The 24,778-nt window shown below is 36.6% G+C and overlaps 1 protein-coding gene across 15 annotated transcripts in view; it reads left to right on the forward strand.

The window, feature by feature from the left end:
• Window positions 1-24,778, forward strand: part of COL25A1 (collagen type XXV alpha 1 chain) — a 469,374-nt gene that overhangs the window by 417,378 nt on the left and 27,218 nt on the right. For 12 of the 15 annotated variants that reach the window (XM_043570744.1, XM_043570848.1, XM_043570726.1 and 9 more), the window contains 11 exons: window positions 1,734-1,802; window positions 2,802-2,846; window positions 4,376-4,420; window positions 5,335-5,412; window positions 11,604-11,627; window positions 12,240-12,284; window positions 15,711-15,755; window positions 18,248-18,328; window positions 19,503-19,565; window positions 20,208-20,258; window positions 22,248-22,274. In XM_043570744.1, coding sequence (XP_043426679.1) covers window positions 1,734-1,802; window positions 2,802-2,846; window positions 4,376-4,420; window positions 5,335-5,412; window positions 11,604-11,627; window positions 12,240-12,284; window positions 15,711-15,755; window positions 18,248-18,328; window positions 19,503-19,565; window positions 20,208-20,258; window positions 22,248-22,274 — 573 coding nt within the window. The remainder of the gene's footprint in view (window positions 1-1,733; window positions 1,803-2,801; window positions 2,847-4,375; window positions 4,421-5,334; window positions 5,413-11,603; window positions 11,628-12,239; window positions 12,285-15,710; window positions 15,756-18,247; window positions 18,329-19,502; window positions 19,566-20,207; window positions 20,259-22,247; window positions 22,275-24,778) is intronic. The other 3 variants (XM_043570764.1, XM_043570802.1, XM_043570811.1) reach the window with 3 other exon arrangements.

Below are 24,778 nucleotides of genomic sequence, written 5' to 3' on the forward strand. Positions count from 1 at the left end.
AGACCAAATAGGGTACATTATTTAAAAATTAAAATTTCATATACCAACAGAGGCCCTTCCGTCTCTAGTCCCTGGAAAATCCCTTCTGGAACATCTCTTCCATCCAGACGAGTCCCTTGCCTTCCTCCCAGCCTCTCCATGTTCACACTCTTCTCAGTTCATGCTGAAGAACCTTCTTTAATCCTTGTCCTAATCTATCCCGCCTCTCCTGCAAAACCCCAAAGACTTCCCAGAGTTGGTATGATACGGACAAAGATCTTGAAATTTAGAGCCCAACATTACCCATGATCAATCCAATGCTATTCAGTTCTCCTTTCTAAGATGAACCAGTTCCTTCAATGAGGAGGGTGCCTTTCCACCCATAAACATGCCATCACCAGTCCTGAATTCCAAACCTGTTTGATTATTGAAATTCTACCCATCATACAGGAAGCCGACACTCTCTACTCTGTTCAGGAATGTAAAATATCAGGGTCTTCCTGGAGAACGATTTGGCAAGCTTTTCAAATGTTCATACTTTTTGACCCAGCAATTCCCCAACTAAGAATTTAACCTAAGAAAGTGACCAGATATGTGCAAAAGATTTACATACACAAACATTTATGTAAAAACTGAAGACTGAATACAGTTTTATTTATTTTTTAAGATGTATTTATTTAAATTCAAGTTAGTTAACATACCATGTAGTATTGGTTTTAAGAGTAGAACCCTGAAACTTACATATAACACCCAGTGCTCATCCCAACAAGTGCTCTTCTCAATGCCCATCCCCCATTTAGCCCATCCCCCAACCCACCTCCCTTCCAGCTAACTAAGGATTGCTGCTGAAATACAATCGGTTTTAAATCTTAGGTCTCCCACTTTAAAAGCTTTGTGACTTTAGCCAAGTTCCTTAACCTCTCTGAGCTTCAGCTTCCTCATCTGTAAATTATGGGAACTAATACCTTTCTCATTTGTCCCAGGGATTAAATAAGATAATGCATGTGAACTGTTTTATGCAGTTGCTGCATTCATCAACAACAGCACATCATAAACAACAATTATAAAATACACCCTACCCATCCTTAGGACACGACTGAAGTCTCACCTCCAGGGATCCAGTCTGGACCATTCAAAACCCTATGGGATTTCCTCTTCCCTCATATATAGCCTTATATCACTCTTTAATTTTTAAGTATTTAATTCCTAGCACTTTGCATTTGTAAGTTGTAAGATCAGGACAACAAATTGTCTTCATATTTCAGAGAAAACTGAGGCTTTTGGAACTTAACTAATTTGTCCCAAAACACGGAACTGGTAGATAACAAAACCAGGATTAAGACCCAGGATGTCTGATTATAATACCTGGCACTCAACCACTTTGCCGTGCTTCTTCCTGGCAGATCTTAAAAAGTGGCTACAGAATGAAAACTGTGTCCATGTCTGTGTTGAGATTCGGTGATGGCCCTTATCAATTCCCTTTAAAGGTCTTCTGTTTACCAACGTAGGTATCAGACAGGCATTACCAAACCATTTCCTTGTCTATAAAATAGAAATGATAATACAAACACTGAATAATTGTTTTGATTATTAAATGAGATAATCTATGTTGAGATTAATACATTGCAGGACACATACTAAATAAATGGTACCTCTGTGCTTTCCTTGATTTAATTCAATTCATTTATTAATCTACAAGGGCAAGCCTGAGTGTGAGGGAGATTGCCATTTACTTGTTTTGTATTTTGTGATAGGGTGAACGTGGGGAGGCAGGGCCTCCTGGAAGAGGTGAGCGAGGGGAGCCTGGAGCCCCTGGACCAAAGGTCAGTTATTCTTGTGTTGGAACATAGCTTTCTTTGGTTTGGAAATGTGTCCTACTTACTTTATTTTTTTTTAATGTTTTATTTAATTTTGAGATAGAGAGAAAAGTCGGGGAGGGGCAGAAAGAGAGAGGGACAGAGGATCCAAAGGGGGCTCTGTGCTGACAGCAGCGAGCCAAATGTGGGGCTCCAACTCACAAACCGTGAGATCATGACCTGATCCCAAGTTGGACACTCAACTGATGGAGCCACCCAGGTGCCCCACTACTTACTTTAGAACATGAAACTAAAATACAGTTCCTCAAAAGATACTAAAGCAGCAAAAATCACAATATATTGAAATGCACACTGATTGGTTCTTCTCGAAGGGAATTTTACAATTCAACTTTTCCAGTTTTCTCTGTTCTGTCCGGTGAACAAATTTAGTAACACATCCAAAAGTAAAGGGGAGGCACTATTGTATTAGCATGTTATCACTCAACGTGTATTAAAGCTTACTGAGAAAAATGTTGATACGTGCTGTGTTAGTTTCTGTGGTAACTTGAAGGTGTGTAACACCCTGAAAATATCAGAGCTAAGGATTTATTTGACGGTTCAGTCTTTACACTCTACACTGCCTACAAACTAATATGGCAACACTTTATTCTAATAACCCATCCCAGAGACACATCACTCTTTGATGAAAAAGAAATGGATGCCAACACTGTTGAGACTAATGAGGATTATTCACAGAGCACTTCCCATCCACTGGTGGGTGGGCAGTCTTCAGAATTATAATGGAATGAAGGCGGTGGAGAGACCAGGGAAGGAACTAATGATATGGTGTTAACTACTTATGCTTAGTTGTTACAATAGTCAACATTATATAGAACCATATATTTAGGCAGTTAAAATAAAGTGTTTCCATTTTTCTTCATTATTCTGAGTCACTGCTAATTTCTTCTTTCTGTTCTTATCTCCTCTGTCATTTCTCTTTTCCATCTTCATATTCTCCTGTAATAGGGGAAACAAGGTGAATCAGGAACTAGAGGCCCAAAGGGGTCAAAGGTCAGTAACCAAGTAACCATTTTAATATCACAGGAGGCCTTCAAGAGTTGTGGCTTTTGCTTCTTCCACAGAGATTCACATTTTAAACTGACAGTGGGATTGCATTATTTCCATCCTAATATCTCAAAACAATTGGTTTGTTTCATCTTGTTTGTTTTTGTGTGTTCTTGTGCTTCAGATTATTCTTTAAGAGAAGTTGTATTTCCTATTACACAAGATGAACTTCTTTGGGAAAAAAAATGCTCTATTTAATTTACATTATGTAGGGTATAATCTTATTTTTTATTTCCTGACTGTCTTTGTGGTAAACGTTCAAATTGTACTTTGTTTTAAGTTAGTTGACTCCCTCCATGGCATTAAAATTTCACCACCAATTGAAATTCTTTCCTTTATTGTGCTCTTTATAATATCTGAAATAATCTACATACTTAGCAGAACCATGTTAAGATGTTTTCAGCTAATAACATGAAAAAGTGGATAAAAAATGAGGAAAACAGGAAGCAGAAATTATTAATTCTCTATTCAGAGCAAATTTGATTACTATGGTCAATGTTATTAGCATAATGTGAGTGGAAAAAAAAATTAAAATCTCTTTTCCTGCTTATCTTCATTGGTCCCTATCCATTTTATGAAATATGTAGAAAGACACATTAAAATGCTTTGAATTCCACTTAGGAAAAGGACTCTATAAATTTAAGGCTGTCTTAAAGAACTTTCAAATCTACATAAGTTCAAATCTCTTCTCCAAAATCTGTTTAGACTTTTAAGAATTTTGAGTGCTCTCAGAGTGATGTATGTGTGGTTTGATGCTTGGACTGTTCCTGGTTTCTCTCCAGGTTGGGTAATAACACCATGAATGGGATTTTAGTGATTTTTCATATTGCTTTGGAAAAACAAAGCTGGCTTTGCCCTACCCGTGACCTTCAGCCCTGCCAACCTGTTCTAGCCAGCTGCTGTCCACTTCAGCACCTTCTGAGTGTTAAAAGGCCTATACCTCTGGAGAAACTTTTCCTTAGATCTTCATTATCATCAAAGAGAGGCCTCACTGGTGACCTTTCCCTTCTAAACCCCTCTAGAACGATTTTTCTGTTCCTTCCCTGTCCAGATTATCTAGATTTTTTTTTTCTTAGAAAACAGACAGCCCGATTGATTGGCTCTTTTTCCCTTTGCCCCAAATCTCTTCTTATAAAAAAAAAAGAATATGGCTCAATCTGAGAGGTAAAAGCTTCTTTGAGTATCACAGAAACCATTTGCTTTGCTTTTGAAGATCCCTAGTAAGAGAGTTGCTGTATATATTTTTGTTCCAAGATACTCTGTCATCTGAAAGGAGAATTTTAACTCACTTAAGGTGCATCTTAAAGAAGCATTTGCTGTGTCAGTGGTAATTGTTCTTCTAATTATTATTTCCACTTCAGAAGTTCATATCAAAGGTGCTGCTGCATGGTATTAAATACATCCTTAGATTTGAGGTATTTCTGGCTGTTGGCCCCACTAGTAATTCAGCTTTTTTTGGTCTTTTCTGTGGAAAGGGTGATCGTGGAGAGAAAGGGGACTCTGGAGCCCTGGGACCAAGGGTGAGTACATCTCTCATCTAACCTTTTGGCCCCCTACAAGCCTAGATTTGACTCATGTGTCCATGTGCCTTTCACATAGCACCTAGACTAATAATATCCAATAATAGCACTGGAGGTGGACTCGAATTATTTCTGCTGCTTCCCCTTTTTTTCTTATTTTTTACTGTACTCACCAGACCAATGAGTGTGCAGATTCTAACACATAAAATAAGCTCCACAAGAAGATCTAAAAAACTCTTTCCACTTTCTCTCTGCTAAGAGAGCAAGACCAAGCCCATAACCATCCATTTAATAGAATTATCCATATTTCATTTATAAATAAAAGCAATACCCCATATTTTCAAAGTCTTTTTTAAAGACAGGCAGGGAATTAGGACATGACTAATAGAAATTCAGGGCAGAGTTGATGAGTAGGGTAGATGCCTTATATTTGTTCCCTATTTGGTTAAATTTTAATGGAATTGTATTCCTATTGAGAAAGACAAGCCTTTCCTACAGAACAGTGTTCTATCTTCTTAAAGAATAAGGAAACAATCTATGAGATGTAGATGAGTAGAAAGAGATTAGGGACTGCTTTAATAAATACTGTGTTAAAGCCATCAAAATGTTGCAAATTGAATTAGATTAGCCTACATTTTATAATTTTCAGAAGACAGCTTTAGAGATTGAATCCTATCTCTTCTTTTAAAATCAGATTTCATATCTTTAATCTACCATCTATAGGAAGTTAAAAACATTTGCCTCCTTTGAAATAAAGACAAAATTTGAACATGATTTTTCTGAAGTGCAATTGGGCCATACAGAGGAATTGATGGTCAGAGAGGGCTCTATGTTGCTATTTATGTTTTTGCCACAGTCCTTTGTACAGCCTAGCCTAACTTCCTTGATTTTCCCTTGGTTGGTTTTCTTCATAGGGTCCACCTGGTCAAAAGGGAGATCAAGGAGCCACTGAGATCATAGACTACAATGGCAACCTCCACGAAGCCTTGCAGGCAAGTGATTGCTTCCTGCCCTGGCACAGTAACACTGATGATCACCCATGTAATGTGTGTAATATCAGCTTCCACCCCCACCCTGGCATCCCAGAGGGCTCCACTGCTCAAAGTACACCTTTTTCCTGATCTCCTGAGCCCATCTCCTTCTCCCTGTCCCAGTGTATCCTCTTTATTTCTCAGCACTTTTTTTATCTTTCCTTTTCTTTCCCTTCTGCCTTCAGATATGCTTTAGTGTTACCTGGTTTAAACCTTCTGTTCATTTTGCCAATCTTTGTCTCCCTTGCTTGGAAAGCAAGTATAGCAAAGCAATTAAGAGTCATGTGGCCCTGGAGTCAGAACTACCTGGCTGAAAATCTCTTGCTTACTAAGTTCATGACCTTGGACAAGTTATTTCACTTCTCTGTGCTTAAGTTTCCTTGTCTATAAAAAAAAAAAGGATAGTAGTAATACCTCCCTCAAGGGTTGTTATGAGAAGTAAATGGCTAAATACATATTATACACTTGGAAGTGCCTGGCACATAGTAAAACTTCCATAGGTATCTCTTATTGCTGCTACCATTCATAATATAATGTGTTATTACCATAGAGAAGTACCTATAGAGTAAGAAGCCATAGACTATATGGCTTATCCCCATTACCTTTGCTTCCTGTTCATCCTTTTCATGCTTAGACTCCTGCATTCTAGCCTATATCAACATTCTGTTGAAACTTCTCTTAAAAAGGCCAACAATGACCTCTAGGTCAATCTCACTGTACTCATCACCCTTGATTTTCTGTGACATTTATACTAAACTGCCTTCCTTTTGAAATTTTCTTTCTGGTTTTTCGAATCCTCTACTCTAATTTCTTCCAGGTTTCCTCTTAGTATTTCCAGTTTCTCTGTTATACCCTAATTTTTGGTATCCTCAAGTCTCTGATCTTTTCTTGGTTCATTCACTTGCTCTGTGTTCTTCTGTGTTGTGTCTTCCCAATCTTTCACCCTCCAGGTCTGATTTGCATGTACCTCCAGGTGTCTAAGAATATTTCCACCAGGGATGCACCATTGCTTTATCATCTCCCACCAACACATACAATTATACTGATGACTTTTCCCTTCCATCAAATGATTCCCTTTTTTAACTAATCAATTGCTGTTAGTGATACTATAATTGTTTAACTTTCTTGAGATAGAATCTTTAGAATCATTTTAAACTATTCATAGTCCTTCGTCCATTACATCTAAACAGATGCTGTTATTTCCTTTTTCAAAGTGTCTCCTGAGGTTGCCTTATTCTCTCCATTCTGAACTCGGTCCACATCCTATTTGTTTCAGGGCTAACACTGCAACAGCCCCTTCACCATTCTTCTGGTCCTAGTGCCTCCCTGTCCTTTCTAACCCATCCTGCATATCACTCTAAGCTAATTTTCCTAAACTATTATTATTTTGAAGGCTCTGATCTGCTCAGAAACCTACTCTATCAAGCCCAAACTTCATTTGACTTTCAAAGCTCTATAATTCTACCTATAATAGAGAATTTCCTATTTCTCCACAAAACAGATTTCCCGAGAGTGGCCATATTTATCATACCCACAAAAATCGCCCTCTTTTGCCTGGTTCATCCCATTCTTCTTCCCTTTCTTTCATCTGTCTAAATCTGATCCAACAATATACTGCTGCCACCCAGATGATTCTTTCTTTCAATCCTTTCAAACATCAGCAGTCAGGCCCCATTAGCTTAACCTTTAATTGTTCTCAAATCACATAATTTATTTTAGTCTTGCCTCTTACCAGATTGTAAGTTTCTTGGTGACAAAAGTATATATCATGCTTATTTTATATCCCCTGCTGTACCTGGCACAGGTCTAGGCATATAAATATTGAATAAATGGTTACTGATAGATAAGTGAGTACACTTAGCCTATATGTACAATCCATTTCTTTGCTTGAATACCAAATTAATTGTTTTAAATATTTGCTATTTTGTACTTGATTGACTGATTTCCCCCATCTTTATGATTTCACTAACAGTGTCTAATTTAGTAGATCTACATTTTTATGGGTGCTTTGCTACAACTACCATTTTTAACTAGTAAAGCATTTATTAAGTAGTTTTTGTAGATTGTTTTCAGCGCAGCCTCTTTTTCTTTTCATTCTTTTTCTTCTGGTATAATGCAAAGAGAAGTATGCTCATTGCTTGAAGAAATGTTGCTTGGTCAGCAGGTTCAGTCAATAGGTTGAATAGTGTTCCTCAGTACACCTGGATTAGATACAAGCAGTAGCCTTTGGCTATTGTCAACTTCTAGAACCAGATTTCTAAATTGTTCCTTTTCCCCCACAAATTGATAACTGCATGTGGAGAGAGAGAAAAAGAGAATAAGAAGTTTTGGTGTACCTACTATGTTTTCAAAGCTTTTACTTATAAAATATAGGGACATAGTTTTTAACTTAATTTATTAGTGATTAAATTTCTCCTAAACTGCTTTCAGTGACACCATAATTCTTACTACCACCTTTAAAAGGTATACATTCTCTTAGCTTCCAAGAAATCCTCCAATATTATAGGCTATGACCATATCTGGGAAAACTGTGAGTCTTTTAAAGTATCCATTGCATGAACAGAGTCAGGCCTGAAGCAAGCTACTCTCGGTCTAAAACCGAAAATCTGTTTTGATTTCCTCTCTGCTATTAACTAGCTGAGTCATTTTTGGGAAAGCAGTGAGTGTATCTATACTTCATTGATCTTATTTGTAAAGTAAAGATGTTTCAGAATAGATTCTTTCTAAGAGTCCATGAAATCTAGTATTATGGTTAAGGTCATTTTTTAGGAGCTCCTAAACATCCTTTGTAAATATACCTAAATGCACGGTACTTTTTAAAACATTGACACCCACATCTTGATATGAAAGGATATATGTGCTCAGTTTATTTTTCTGCCTCAAGTTCTTTATGACAGTAAACCAGTCAATATCCATTATAGTCAACTAGTTCACGTTTATCCCTCAACTTAAACAAAGATTTATTGTTTTTATAGGGTTAGGGCAATTACATGTTATGCTTGTAAATAGTTTTTAGTTATTTTTTAAAAATTATTTGTTTTCCTAATCTAGTTCTCTAGTGGAACAAGGGCCCCTAACAAAATCAATTAAGTAAGCAGCCATTAGACTGAGAAGGAGGTAGTAGACATTTTTTCTTCTAATTCTGTAACTACTGATGGATATTCACCATTTTGTCGATTTCATTTTATTATCTCCTCCTCTAAAAAATATGCAAAAAAATCTAGATTAGGTAAATAAATACATAATACAATTATAAAAATGCCACATTAAAAATATACAATTTTGCCATTGCTTCTATTGAAAATTGTTATTTACAGAAACATTTGCCATACTCCATTTACTTTGATTTTTAAGTTTCCACAATTAGCAGTAAATCCTCTCCATTTCCGGACTCAAGTTTTTAAAAATGTTTAACACCATCTAAATTAAACCTATTCTCTAGTAAATCGTGGGTGCTTTTCAGCTTGCATCATTATGAGAAATGAAAGAAAATAACCTTTAATTCTAAAGAGATTCACATAAGCATCTGAGGGAATAAATCACAAAACAGCTTGCGAGACTTTCAACAATTTACAGTTGCTTCAGCTCATGCCTCCCATTTCACATCGTGCCTCACCAGAAAACAACGTGTCTTTCTTCATCACTACCAAAAATTCTGGTTTTCCAATCATTCGTGGAGTTCAAGAGAGAACCCTGCTGAGTTCCCATAGGTGTAGAGTGGAGGAACCAGATACAAGAAATTCAGAGTGAGCCAATATCTTTAGGATGTCTCTGTGTGCCCGCACACAGGATGGTGGTAAAAATGTTGTTGAGAACTTAGCTTAGTTTGTCATTCGTTTTTTACTTGTTACCTGGATATAACCTGCCTTATGTAACTGTTAGGTCTCACAAAATATAGTTATTTAACAAGATCACGTAAACTCCATCTGTTAGATAGTTCAGTTACCATTAATAATATGCCTTTATTATGCGACTCATTACAAAACACATTGTTAGCCTTACATTTAAAAAAAAAAAAGCAAACTAGTTTTGTGTCCAGGTGGAAAATGAATTCAAATACGGTACATTTGGAAAACCTCAGAGAGCTCAAATTGTAAACTCTCTTCCCTTTCTAAAATTTTAGGATTCTTTTAGGATTTTTTGTAGTTAAAAATATATGATTGGAGAATAATGATAAAGAAATTATTTCTACTCTATAATTCTCTAATAGCCTTTTTAAAAATGACTTGCCTACTTACAGGGGCAAAGAAGTAGCTTTCTCATAGCAATAAATCTGACTCTTGCTCTAGATGAATCCCTTGAGAGAAAGTAAGTGGTACCTTATGTTACACAGATATGATAGGCCTTGATATTTTTTTTTTAACTTGCCCCTAGTATGTGACCACTTTGCCTTTTGTCTTAGAAGCACTGGTGGTTTCTTTCCTACTGTGTTTTCCATGAAGCTGCAATGACCACGACTGATTTTATCATAGATACAAACCATTTGTACGCATGCATAAATATATCGTTTTCTACGGAATGATGAGGTCATGTCACTAGAGATTCAAGTGTTTGAAGTAAGATCAGTAATATTAAGTTTATTTTTTACAACAACAATAATAAACAACAGCAACAATGGCAACCTGAATCAGAAATGGGAATGGAGGAGTGGAAAACAAAGGGATGGTGTCAAACCGATATTCACAAGTTTACACGTAACTGGATAACGTGTTTCTTTGAGCAGAGTCCCTGATGGAAAATGTGCTCCCTTTATGACCAAGTCACGTGGTGATGGGCCCTACAGAACTCTTCGCATAGGACCTAGACTAGAAAACATTAGTGCAGTAATGGTTCATGGATTAAGGGTCAGATATTGTGGAGATTCATTCTTTAACAGAATACATTTTGTTATAGTACTCTAGTGCTTCACACTAAGAAACTGGATGAATTCCATGTCAACTCCTGTCTTTAGCCATAGCACCCAAAAAAACTAATTATAATGCAACAAATAAGCTACAGACTAAAAAAGAAAAAAACTTACTTACACATACAGTTGGACATTTCCATTTTCTCTACTTTAAGTGCCCTAGAATGGAACTCTCGTGAATAGCAGTCTCTCAGGTCACAATTATGCCAACACACCTCTACTGTACACCATTTAGCTACAGACATTTTTTTAATCAAGTGAATTAAAGTTTTGACATTTTCTTTTTTCTTTACACAAAGATTTTTTAAAAAGAAAAATCTGAAAATAGTTTTAAAAACAATCTTTATCAGGGAATGAATGGAGGTCTGACTCCACCCCCAAAATCTTTATAACTATATTGTATTCATTTAAATTTTATTTTTTTATTTTATTTTTTTTCAATATATGAAGTTTATTGTCAAATTGGTTTCCATACCACACCCAGTGCTCATCCCAACAGGTGCCCTCCTCAATACCCATCACCCACCCTCCCCTCCCTCCCACCCCCCAGCAACCCTCAGTTTGTTCTCAGTTTTTAAGATTCTCTTATGCTTTGGCTCTCTTCCACTCTAACCTCTTTTTTTGTTTGTTTTTTTTTCCTTCCCCTCCCCCATGGGTTTCTGTTAAGTTTCTCAGGATCCACATAAGAGTGAAACCATATGGTATCTGTCTTTCTCTGTATGGTTTATTTCACTTAGCATAACACTCTCCAGTTCCATCCATGTTGCTACAAAGGATCATATTTCATTCTTTCTCATTGCCACGTAGTACTCCATTGTGTATATATTCATTTTTTTTTTTTTTTTTTTTTTTTTTTTTAAATTTTTTTTTTTTCAACGTTTATTTATTTTTGGGACTGAGAGAGACAAAGCATGAACGGGGGAGGGGCAGAGAGAGAGGGAGACACAGAATCGGAAACAGGCTCCAGGCTCTGAGCCATCAGCCCAGAGCCTGACGCGGGGCTCGAACTCACGGACCGCGAGATCGTGACCTGGCTGAAGTCGGACGCTTAACCGACTGCGCCACCCAGGCGCCCCTATATTCATTTAAAGATAGGTTAATATGTTCTCAGTATCTTCTCAATAACTTATAAGACATCAGGCTTGCCAAAACACATTCAAGGAATTTGATCATTTCAAAAATGTATTATTGTACTTTGGCACACAATATAGGTAACTTTGTCTTTGTCAATACATTTTCCCAACAGAGGATTACCACCTTAACTGTCACGGTAACTCCCATGCATGATTTCTGTGGTTTGTGACTTCGTGGTGTTGATGCATGCCAATGATAATGGTACTAATGTAGCAATTGTTTTTGTCTGATATTTAGTTTTATGTCTCCTTATTAATAACTTTTACAACATTTGCCCCAGTTAAACCACTTTGTCTGCTTAGTGAAAAAGACCCCCAAAAAAGTTACTGTTATTTTTCTAAAAGTTTTTAGTCTTACAGTAATGTGGCTGTGTTCTTTACTGTTTGGGAAATCAAATCCTTTGTGTGTGGGGGGAGGCTAGGTGTCTAGAAACACAGGTAGTATTAGCATGCTAATTCATCCCAAGGAGATGAATGTGGAACACAACAGCAATTTTACATTATGTTATGAAATCAACTCAAAAGCATATTCAGTGTTATTTTGCCTAAATGTATTGATAGTTTTGCACAGAAGTAGGTAGTTTTTATACTTACATAACTGGTGAAATTTGTCCCCATTGCAAATTAATGTTGGGGGATGTTTGATTATGACAGAAATAATGGAAGTATATGGTGTACTTATTATTTAAAGCATAAATTGTAATACATATATTTGCTGCTTTTTAAAACTTTGTCTTTTCTTGATTTAGGGTCCCCCTGGACCACCTGGACCTCAAGGACTACAAGGGCCAAAGGTCATTCTTTATTTTACTTGTTTCCATTTACCACTTATGGTACAGAGAATCCCACCTTAAATATATGTATCTTTGAAAAATCATTTTTAGAAAATACTAGAGAAGCTAAGATCATCAATATTGCTTAAGGCAGCTAAGAATGGACACTGAGGTCTGGGCTGAAGGGACAGGAAATCAGAAAGGGAAAAAAAAAGGAAGATTAGGTAAGAAGGGAGAGAAATAAGACTAGCATTAAATTTAAAGGGAGGACATTGAGAAAAACAGAATATTAAATGAGGGAAAAACAAGTTTTATAGAAATTATAAAGGTAAAGAGCCACTAAATGTAGTATATGAAAAAAGGAAAATATTTATATACAGGAGGATTGAAGAAAAATTTATTCTAACACTAAAAAAGATTTTCCCTTTAATTTTTTGTAGTAAAAATAATAAGAGAAGCTTTAGCATGGTGCATTCACAGATGAAAATTTGAGGAATCATTTTTCAACCACTTTTTATAACAAATCCCATTGTATTTATTCATTCTGCCATTTGCATCTTATCTAATGAAACATACCAACTATGAACAACAGAAACCTAGAATTACTTGATTATATCTCAGATTTGTCGGTGGTTTCAGCTTTACCCCTCCAAACTAAATTTAGTTATTTAACCAAATTTGAGCAAGTAACACATGGCCATTGTCTCTCACTTTTTAGAACTGAGCCATGTGTGTTGAAATATGACTTTCATCACTGGATTTTTGTAGGAGATTCAAGTGATTTTGAAATCCATCTTTTGTTGATGCCTTTCAAAGCACTTTATTTGCTGAGTCTGTCATGTACACACACACACACACACACACACACACACACACCAGCTTTTATACTCTTTAAGATACTTAAAAACAGAAAGCTAACACATGGAAAATTATTTTTCTATTACAAAAAATTAAAAAATATTGCTGAGGTCCTTACCCATAGAAGATATACTTAGAACATAGACCCTAATTTTAAACAGTTATCATGTATAACATTATTGTAAGGTTTGGGTTTTTAACTTTCTGTTTCTCTATCACATTCTGGGCCCTAAGAGATAGAACACAAAAATTCTCCAGTTACACAGTCTTTGTTCCTGGTAAGCAAGTCAGCCTGGATCCCTGCTCTCTAATATCTTGGTGAGCTGGACTAGACAACAGAGGGGTGAATCTGCAGATTCCCTTTTCTTCTATGTAGAGTCAACCAGGATCTAAATTCCTTGCTTCTGTGTTAAACACATACCTCTTTCTTTACACACCTCAAAAGCTCCTAGGACTTTACTCTTCTTTTAAAGCCCAAAGACCTATAGCAACCCTAAGGGTATAAATCCCTTGTCCTAAAGAGGCAAAAAGAACCACCTAGCCATGAAGGGTATATAATAGTGTTAAAACATATACACCTCCCCTTGTTTTATAATCTAATTGCTACTCATTTTTTAATTCAGTTATTCAGTAAGTAATTTTTGAGCCTCTATATAATAAAGACTAATATCTAACAGAGATATCTGAATATAGCAAGGGGTTTCAAGAAGGAGCTTACAGTTTAGAACAGAAGCGAGGCAAGTAAAGGCACAATTACTAATAAATAGAGTAAGTGCTTTGATGAGTGCATGCTATGGATGTCCATACAGGAAGGCTCCTCTCAGTCTTAAGAGTCAAGGATGACTTTGAGCTGAAAATGAAAGACGGGAGGAAGCTGGCCAAATGAGTGTTTTGACAAGTGAGCTGTGGGAGGGAGTTAGTCATACTCCCTTACCTCTCATCCCTGCTGGCCTTCCCACTATGCTGTCACTCTACCCCACCCCACACACTGCACAATGATCTTGTAATTGAGATCTTGGGCTGACTGATACAATCTTTCATGCTTTCCTTGATCTCTCCTTGAGAAGGTTGGGATAACAGGGGTGAGATGTGCCTATGACCAAGAGTCAGAAAATGCAGCCGAAGTCAAGTGTAGAACCCATTTGCACTAGGGACTCAGCCTCAGACTGAATGGGAGCCTATTCAATTAGTGTTTCTCTTTATCAAACAAAGATTGTTTGACTTCTTACACATCAAGTAATTCTTTACAAACTACATTTGATGAGTGAAAGATAAATTCATAACTCATGAGTTCTGTTTTCTTTTAAACACTCGCGGGTCACATTTTGAAGGTAAAAGCTTTAGCAAAACAATCATTATTGGACCCAGAGTGCTGACAAGCATTCAGACTGAATGAAACTAAGGCTTAGCCAGGTGCATCCAACCTCAGCAGACTTGTTTGTGGCAAAATAAACTTTGCTCCTACCACAAAGGGTGAGAAATCAGGAGTAAGGAAAGACTTTTTCTTCCCCCACCCCCACTTTTTTTTTTTAAAATGCATTTGTTTGTCAGGCTTTCTTTAATTGGAAAGCTCAAATTTCATGCTGTGGCCAAGAGCTCTTAAAGTTTTTACCAGGGAAAAGATCTCTAACAATTTCACTATTGTGGTTTATACATCATCAAACAAGCCTTTCTAAAAAAATACAGTCAAGTCAGCTCCCTTGAAAATCTGTCTGTGAGGCAGGCCACTCACAATCAGGAGAGCTGACTTTACAAAGTTTCCACCATGTGGGAATCAGGCATATTTATAATGGGATCTGCAAAAGTGACTCATTGATCTAAAATAATATCTTACCTTTCAAAGAATTTGTTTGTTCAGTACCTTTCCAAGTGAAAAATGACTGGACCTTTGTTGGTTGGATAAATATCTAGCACATTGCTTAAATTTGTTTTTAATGGGTCATCTTCAATTAAGATAAAATAGATTTTGGGTTGTCAGGGTTTCTAAAATGTCATAATATGAATAGTAAACTTTAATTCATTCCTACCATAGTATAGGTAATTGAACTCACCCAAAAGTAATTTTATGTGTATTAAGATATTATCTAATTGATTATGTCTGGAAATAGCACATTCACAATTATGAATCTGTATCCACTGTTTAAATGGTGCCAGTTAAAACACTGCATTTGATTTTTAAGTTAACTTTTATGTTTTTTGCTTTTTTCTCAAGTTGGAAAATAAAAATAAAGAGAAATAATACATATTTTTAAGGAGAAAAAAATTAACTGAGGCTTATAAGTTATTGTTACAGGGTACAGTCAACCTTCACATTATCTCTACCAGTTTTCTTTCACCATTTTTTCCTTTAGCCTGAATCTCACATGGGGAAAAAAATAAAAACATTGGATCTTAGCTACATATAAGTATTGTTATATGTAATCTTTAAGAAAATGTTATTTCACTTAGTTTTGATATGCGTATGATGTAACAAAGTGTTCTTGGGTTATGATGCCTTTGCTGAAAAGTCAAATTGTACTATTACCAACCAGCATCACTTTTATTTACCAATGATGAATGGAGACAAGCCATCACTTTTTATCTTAACAGGGAGAGCCAGGATCTCCAGGAGTCCCAGGAGTTGATGGAGAGCAGGTAATTTTCAAAGATATATACTGTCATTTAAAGCATCATTATGGATCACTACTTTTATTATAGATTTGGAGCCAAAAAGACATGAGTGTTGACATATGATCCCCTCTTTCTTTTTTCACCATCTGTTGTAGAGACTATATTAACTCTAAAAAGCAATTGGTTTTAAATTAGACGTTAGTTTTCTTTGCAGAAACAGACCAGCGATATGACATTTTGTGTTAATACTCCTTACCAATCTACCAGTGACACTTCTGTGAATTTTTATTAGACTTATAAGATCATTACCAATTTAGTAAGAATAGCCTAATGTTTTGTAAGTGAATGCTAACAGGTCAAGATTATAATCAGTCAACAAAAGTTTCCACAAAATTAGATATTCCTTACATGTGTTATTTTGACAATATTTTTTTCCCAAATAAAGATTACACCTAATTTTCAAGATCACTAGAAAATACAGAAACAAGTGGGGCACTTGTGCTTCCACAGAACATGTCAGTATCTCCAATGGTTTCCCTTAAATCAGAGGTTAGCAAACTTTTTCATAGAAGACCAGATAGTAAATGTTTTAGACTTTGCAGATCACATACAGTTTTTGTCACAGATTTTTTTTTATCTGAACACCCCTTAAATTTTTTCTCAAAGATTCAACTTGTGCAAAAATAATCCCTGGGCTGGATTTGGCCTCTAAGCTGTTGTTTACCTCTGGTCAGAAAGACTCTGACTAAAGAGAATATGGACACTGCTCTCAATTCAGAGTCAAATCACAATGGTTAGCTTCAAGATATTTGATATTTTCTGGGCTTCCGTTATTTACCCAATAAATGACTAAAATCAAGAAAATCGTAAGAAATCAAGAGGTCTTTTTTTTTTTTCAAGAGGTTTCTTGATACAGTTAGTGAACTATGCTTCTCAGGAGATAGTATTAGGTAAGAAAATTAAATTCAAGAGTTATTTTAATATTAGAGTTGTATATTAAAGTAATATAATGTCACATAAAATAAACGTGATAGCTAAAAAAAGAAAGACACTTCTGATGATATGCTATTATTAATCAGAGATCACATAAGCATTTAAAAATCTGGTTGTATCCCCAATGGTAGACATTAAAAATAATTAATTTAACATGCATAAAGATACTACATGGTCCCTACATACATAGTAGCTGGGGTTTTTTTTCTATACGCTTCACAAGGTCTACTTCTGCTACTAACTCCAGTAGCAAGGACAGGCTACCCTGCTACTCTCCATCACTAGATTCCTAAAACCAACCAGGGGCTGATTAATCAGATCCATCTACTACCCACTCAAGCACCTATCCACTCACCCACCTAGCAAGTGATTCTGAACTAAGTGCTATTAAATAGGTATAAGTAAAGAAAAAACACGTTCCTACTGTTTGTAAGTAGGTTTGGGTATGGAAAAGATGAATAGGTTTGTGCAGCCAGGGGCCCCTTACTACCAGAACTGTCACCATCCCTGCCCAAGAATGGGCCATCTGGTCATATGATAGTGAAGCTCCTTGGATGAAAATACTTAACAATAAAAATCCACTTCAGTGTTATTATTACAAAACTCAGATTTGTTAGCATTCAAAATATACATCTATCTATTTACTCACTGTGAAAGAAGAATAAAAATAGCATCATGGGAGAGCCTGGGTGGCTCAGTCAGTTGAGCATCCGACTCTTGATTTTGACTCGGATCATAATCCCGAGTCTTGGGATCAAGCCCTGAGTTGAGCTCTGCACTGAGCGTGGAGCCTGCTTAAGATTTCTCTCCCTCTCTCTCTCTCTCGCTCGCTCACTCCTGCCCCCCTTGCCCCTCTCCCCTGCTTGTTCTCTCTCTCTTAAAAAATTTTTTTAAAGCATCATGGATCATCTCATTGAGATGTCATGAGAATAAAATAAGAACACTGTGGAAAAGTTGAAACATTTGTAAGCTTGACTGAACTCTGATGCCTAAAGACCAGGCACTTAATAATTGGTGCCTACATTATTTATGTTTCTGTATATTGAACCATTGAAAACTGATGGTGATTGGAACTTCCACCTGCTTTTAAGAGGGGTAGGAGAGTGTGGTGGATGGGGATGGGAGAAATTTATTTGAGCCTTTGATCTTATAACGCTAGTCCTGGTTCAAAATGTGTATTGTACTGCTGAGAACTCAGTCCCTTACATTGTTTTCAGGACCAGTGATACTGAATTAACTGCCAGGTAAAAATACAGAATCAGGAGAAATTATGTTAACACCTAAATTCATAGTTTTCATACTTAAATGGCCTAAGTAATAGGGTTTAATCCCTTCTGTTACATGAGGAAATAGTACTGATTCAATGTAGAAGATTGCTATAAGAAATAACTCTAGCAGTGAAAATCAGAATCATCTCAGCATAGGATCACCCACTGACAAAATTGATCTGGAATTCTGTTTTCCTTAGGATGTTACTATCAAGTTTCAGTGTGATTGTTCCATGTAAACTGTATCATTTGTAGGGACTTAAAGGCTCAAAGGGAGACATGGGGGACCCAGGTATGCCAGGTGAAAAAGGAGGAATCGGACTTCCTGGATTACCGGTATGTTTGTACTTTTTAGGATGTGTTCATGTTAAGATAAATTAAATCAGAAAAGAGGGGCACCTGGGTGGCTCAGTTGGTTAAATGTCTGACTCCTGGTTTCATGATCTCGCTCAGGTCATGATGTCATGGTTTGGGGGGTTCGAGCCCCACATCAGACCCTGTGCTGCCAGCGCAAAGCCAGCTTGGGATTCTCTCTCTCCCTCTCTCTGCCCCTCCCCCACTCGCACTGTGTCTGTCTGTCTCAAAATAAATAAACTTAAAAAGAAAAAAGAGTTTTATGATTACCTGCATTCTCATCTAGTGGTTCATGTACTATTTTATTCTTAAATATTTGAGGTATTGTTGGTTAATTACTCCAACTGTGGCACTAAAACAAGTTTTAAAGCATCTAACCAAGTGAATTATAAAATAAACCTTCATGTTTTCCTGAATTATTTTCATCAGAAGATAGAAAGATAGAGTTGATCACTTTAATTTAGTATGCATCAGATGGTGACCACTGATCATTTTTAAATAAACCATAATTTAAAAATTAACAAACTAAAAAATATAAGGCAATTTTAAAACAAGTTACTGTTTAAAAAGTGTTCTCTTGGTGTGACTGGAATGGTGTTTTTATGACTTTACCCCACAATTTTTACTGAGGATTTGGAAGGGAAAATTTTTAAAAATGTAAAAGAAATGGAGAGATAGGTATTGTTAACCCTATTTTCAGCTAAGAACCCTGAAACTTCATTTTCATCCTCAGTAATTAAATTGTGAGATTAAAACAAAAAATATAGAAGACTTCACTGCCTTAGGCCTATTTTAAAACAAGGAAGTATATAAATGTCAATAAAAGACTGACCTTTGCTATTTAAAGTGAGCACCACCACAAAAAATATAACATTTATAATCTGATATATATAACAATGTATAAGTTTAACCAATCACACCTAACCTAGTTTTTATTTACTTTAAATTGTATTTCACATATCACCCACAGTCCTAGAGATTTGGAGAAGCTTGCTCTTTGAGACTAAAATGCAAGGGGATAAATCTTTCTTTTATATATTATGTGCATAAGACTATAAAAATTTCAAAAGGATGATGGGTTTGGGGAGAAAATTCAGTTGTTTTCTTATACTTTGGAAACAACTTTACCAACTCAACTCTTACCGGTTATTTGTAGGGTGCCAATGGAATGAAAGGAGAAAAAGGAGACTCTGGATTACCAGGTCCTCAGGGTCCTTCCGTAAGTTGATGGTGGCTGAACTTCCGCGGTTACTAAAGAACTCTAAAACAGGCCTATTATTTACCAAGTTCAATCTGTGCCAGATGGCTTATCAACAGTAGAGAGACTGTGAACCTTTTAGTTTGTCAAACTATAGAAAAAATGTCTGTCGGCCTTTTACGATGAGAGACAATGTGTCTCAGAAGTCTGAGTTAAAAGCAGTTTTTTAGGAGACTGTCTAATCCTAAGGAGAAAAAAATCAATGGTTTTCCCATAACACTTTTGGGTAGAGCTTTGTGATTACAGAGCACACTTTTTTCCCCCCTCCAGAGCCCTGATGCTGCTCAGTGAAATATTGGAGAGTTTAATAGTGATTGTGATATTACAGCATCTCTTGATGATTGCTGTCCTTTCTTTTAATGTACTTTAGATTTATTCTGGCTTTTGTAAAACAGCTGTATTTTTTTAAAGTTTTTTCTTGCTATTGTTGCTGTTCTCAAGAAGGCATTTCTAAACGTAAAGAATCAAATGCCTCACTTTTTCTAGTATCCTTCTTCCTCTGCAGCTATTAATGGCCTTAGCAGAACCCTAGCACAAGATCCAAGCCAAACTGCCTTATCTAAATGAAGTAACCAAATCCATGTTTATTTTTTGGACGTACAGATCATAGGCCCACCAGGCCCACCAGGCCCCCATGGCCCACCAGGCCCCATGGTAAGCCTCTCTTCTCTACAAAATGTAATCATGTATTTATGAGTATGCTACTAGAAAAACATGAACACATCCCTCACAACAGCCAGCTTGTATTTTGGGCTGCTCTCTGTAGAATGAACAGAAAATACGAGGTGCTCTGAGATATCTGACTTTACAGTATTGGCCTTCATTCCCAAATACGTCTCTTGAAAAGAGATAGAGTAGTTTTGTGATAGGAGAATCAAGGATAGATTTGACAAGCTTTACTCCAACCTCCAGTATGAACGTCAAAAAATCATCTTAACCAACCCATTTAGGCCATTCATAGCATAACAGGATTAATAATTGTAGCCATTAATGAATGTGTCTAACCAACTTTGAAACATTTTAATGAGATTTTAATAGGCACATTTATAAAATAATATGAGAAAAATTGTAGATGACATATATTGTTGCTTCTTTTTCTTTTCACTTTTATGGTACTCCGGTGGATCCAGTGTTCACCGCAAGTATCCCTCAGACAATGGCCATGCCTTCACAGAACTATCTGGTGAGGAAGGCAGCCATTAAGCCAGTGTAATTCTCAAAATGTCCACCTAATGGCGGTAGTGTTAAGGCTAGAACATAGAAGGTGGAGTGCTTCAGCTGCTTTTGACTGGGGCAGGATGGGTACAAGTCAGGCAGCCTCTAAGGTCACATTCGTCCCTAAGGTATCTCAATAAACTCTATGCCTTTAGTCATACAGATTAAATAAACTGTGGGTCATGTTTTCCCCCTGGAACATCACTGGAATGATCTAAGCTGCAAAGCAGAGCCCCAGACCCAATCATCTATTTCTTACTAACTGTTGTTTTCTATTTCATATCATGAAATAGTTATAATTAACATTATTTTCTTAATACTAAACTGTTCATTAAGAATTAAGCAAATGACATACTTTTGGCTTTCTTTTATACTCCCTCCACTTTAAGTTAGAAGATTAAAATTTTAAAGGCTATATCTTATTCATATCATAAAATTGATTAGTTTAAAGGGATTTTAACCATTACTAAAATAAAATAAGAATACTTGATAAAGTAACAGCCATTCCCTGAAAATGCTTATCCACTGCTTACCTAAAGGGAAAATATTATTCCAATGCAGACATATATAGCAAATATTTGTATATTGCTTGACAAAAAATTTTTCCTACAGTTGTATGATTTCGCTGTTGGGTGTTTAAATACTCCTCTCTCCAAAGAGTTAATTCAAATAACTTGAAAGGTTTAAAGCAATCCACAGTAACCTTTAGGTAGTTTAGGTTAGCTAATTAGTCTCTATGGTTAGATTTTCCACAAAATACAGGGGAAAAGCCCTAATGCATGTATGCGTTATAACTTCCTTCCATTGGTAAACAACTGTTACAAAAGCCTTGAAGAATTCGTCTTCGTAAAAACAAATGCATTCTAACTAATCATGATTAGTGCTCTGTGGATAGAATCCTTTCCTTAGTCTTAAATTAATGATGCCACAGGGTCCCAAACCTGACTATCATCTCCTCGTTTCCTTCTTTCTTTAGATTCTTCTTGGGTCTAGAGGATTCAGTAACGGGAAAAGGTCTTCCCTTCACCAGGACTTCTCTTTGGCAAATTTCCGTATTTTAGGACCTATCTCTATTCTGTGTAACTCAAAGTATGTCACATGTTCCACCTAGATTTTACGAAAATATGGATTTGAGAAATAGGAGTAGTGTGGGTTCACAATACTTTTTTAAAATGTTTTTCTTACATATTTCTCCCTCTCACAGGTATTTAGCAGAACAAATTGCTGTTAGTGAATTTCCAATTACAGAACCGTCCAAGAGCTGGAAGGAACATTCACTAGGTGTTAACATCCACTGTCCTGCCTCTAGCTATAGCTCCAAGAAGAAGATTCTTGTTTTACATCTCTTTGGTTACTCTATACAATAATCACTTCTGTTAGGAAATAGTGAATCAATTCTTAATTAAAATCTGCGTTTTTCATTTTCAGGGACCTCATGGACTTCCTGGACCAAAGGTAATCCAAAAAAATCCCTTGATTATTGGATTTCTGTTTCCCTGTTAATCATGGAGAAGCATGACGGAAGCATGTCTGTCCCATCTTATTTATCTGTTATATAATGTTATATAATGTTGTATAATCTTTAAGCCTTTAAGTATCCAGATGTTTAAATCTCACAACACAGAATGTCTTACAACAAATTTAAGTGATATCACTCGGAGATGAATTACTCCTCGTTTTGCCTTTTTCCATGACACTATGTAAGTTTCTTAATCACTAATCATACTATGTATACTCACAATCAACCATTTAGAGGTGAATCTGATGAGATTCTCAGACTGGTTCAGATGTTCTTTCTTATGGTATCATTAGTTGCATATTTAGGTGTAACTGATACCCCTTGTTTGTCATATAGCGGTGCTGCATCTAAATGCTTTAACTATCCAACATCTTAAGTTTGTACTCCCCCAGAGATCACTGGTCTAGAATGGGGTAGAGTGTATCATGTACTCTATGCTCCGGATTAATAAGAGAACAATAGAGAATACCCCTGCTCATCAGAATTAGTGCAGCTTATATTGTAAAGATGGTTTCCATCAGTTCTTTGCTTTTGTGTAGACCAAGAAGACATTTTGGAGAGTTAAAATGAGCCCTGAAAGAAAGGTTTCTTCTTCCAGGCAGCATATGCAATGAGTTCCTATGTTCTAACCTCAGCTTTGCCACTAACAGGCCACGTCACTTTCAGCAGACTATTTACCCGCTCTGATCCTTCTTTTACTCAACTAGGCAACTGACCTCATAGTGTTGCGATAATTTAATGGGTATATTGTAAGATACTTAGCACAATATCTGGTGCAGTTGTCAATAAACACCCAATAAATATCGGTTGTTATCTTATGATTTGATGCTTTGTTCTGAATTTAAAAATTCAGGAAAAAAAAAACTCATGAGGGAAGGTTCAAGGACTCTTGAAAGCTTCTTAGTAGTGAGTTGGTACATTTAAATGGTGAGAGGTAGGGGAACACATAAATGCAATGTTGGAGCTAGAAATCAGAAAGCTTAGAGGCAGCCCACCCTCTCCTTTAGGAACTCCCTGTGGCCCACTCAGCTTTAGGAATGCAGAAGTATTGGTTGGACCCCAGAAATCTGAGTTTCATTTTTTGGGGTCAGGCAGGTGACTCACCCATGAATGGGAAAAATTCATGCCTCTTTATTCTTCTTAGAACACCATACTTCTAGTAAGGCCAGTGTCTCAGAAGCACGGATTGTAGTTTGAGTTAAGAGCATTGTGCTGTGGGTCAGAAGGGAGAGCCCATCTATGAACTTTGTGGTCTTGGTAGTTATCTAACCTCTCTGGGTCTTTTTCCCCCACTCTGGACTAAATCAGTAGTTCCTACTCCTGGCTTCTCCTTGGATTTTAAGGCACTACTTAAATAATAGGTTTCAGAAAATTATTAAGTTTGGAAAGATCTCGTAGATTACCTGTGATAGTTCCTTGATTTTATAGATGATAAACCATAAGTCCATGAAATTTAGATTATTTGCCCTAAGTTACACTGCTAACTAAATGACTAATCTGGGACTAGAAATTAGGTCCAGAGTTGAAATTTGGTCTTTCTGACACTACATTTGATTATTTATAAATTCAACTTCTCAGTTCATGCCCACTCATGTTAATGTATGATTCCTCACCACAGAATTCTGTGGCCTACCAAGGCGGCCCTGCCTATTCATCATCTCAAGACCTCTAGCTGAAAGTCCATACACATACATACAAAGCCATCAATCTCAAGTTGAGACCAGTTAACTAATGCTGACTGTTGAGCCTTGGCCTTAACCTCCCCTTGACTTTAGCTCTGTGACATTCCCAGGACCACCCTTTACTGATCACAGCGCATTTGGATTTCCTACCGTGGCAGCGCTGCAAACGTCCTATCTTCAGAATCCCCAGAACCCATTAGGTCGTGGTGGTGTGTTCATTACTTTGTGACCCCTTTGGAAATTCAAACACTAAGTGGGGTCCTGGACTCTATGTTTAACAAGCATCACACTGATTTTCATCAATCGGACACCTAGGGAAAATACCTCCCAGGTTAATAATCCTTCCTGCCATGTAAACACAATCTCTCCTGCTCTCACGCCTATCCAGCGAGACTCTATAGGGCATTTGAGACTCCATCTTCCTTTCACAAATCTTCCCAGATTTTTGTGATGAAATTAATGTCTGTACTTAAAAGTTGGAAAGTGAACAGGTCAGAACTCTATTTCTGCTGCTGATAGAAAATAGATGTACCGTATTCTTTTAAATATCAGACTCAAGAGAATTTGTCACTTACCATGGCTTTTGTAATGTCACCTGAGGTGAAATTTCAACTTTATTTATTATAACATTGGGCAGACGGACAGTTATCAAAACTACATTTAAGTACTGTGGTCTTCATAGTCTCTTCTGGGATTGGCTATTTGTTGTCTCTTCTGTTGATTAATCCATGTAGGGATCTAACTTGGCAATGTCCGTG

This window comes from Prionailurus bengalensis, chromosome B1, assembly GCF_016509475.1.
Source record: "Prionailurus bengalensis isolate Pbe53 chromosome B1, Fcat_Pben_1.1_paternal_pri, whole genome shotgun sequence".
Lineage (NCBI taxonomy): Eukaryota > Metazoa > Chordata > Mammalia > Carnivora > Felidae > Prionailurus > Prionailurus bengalensis.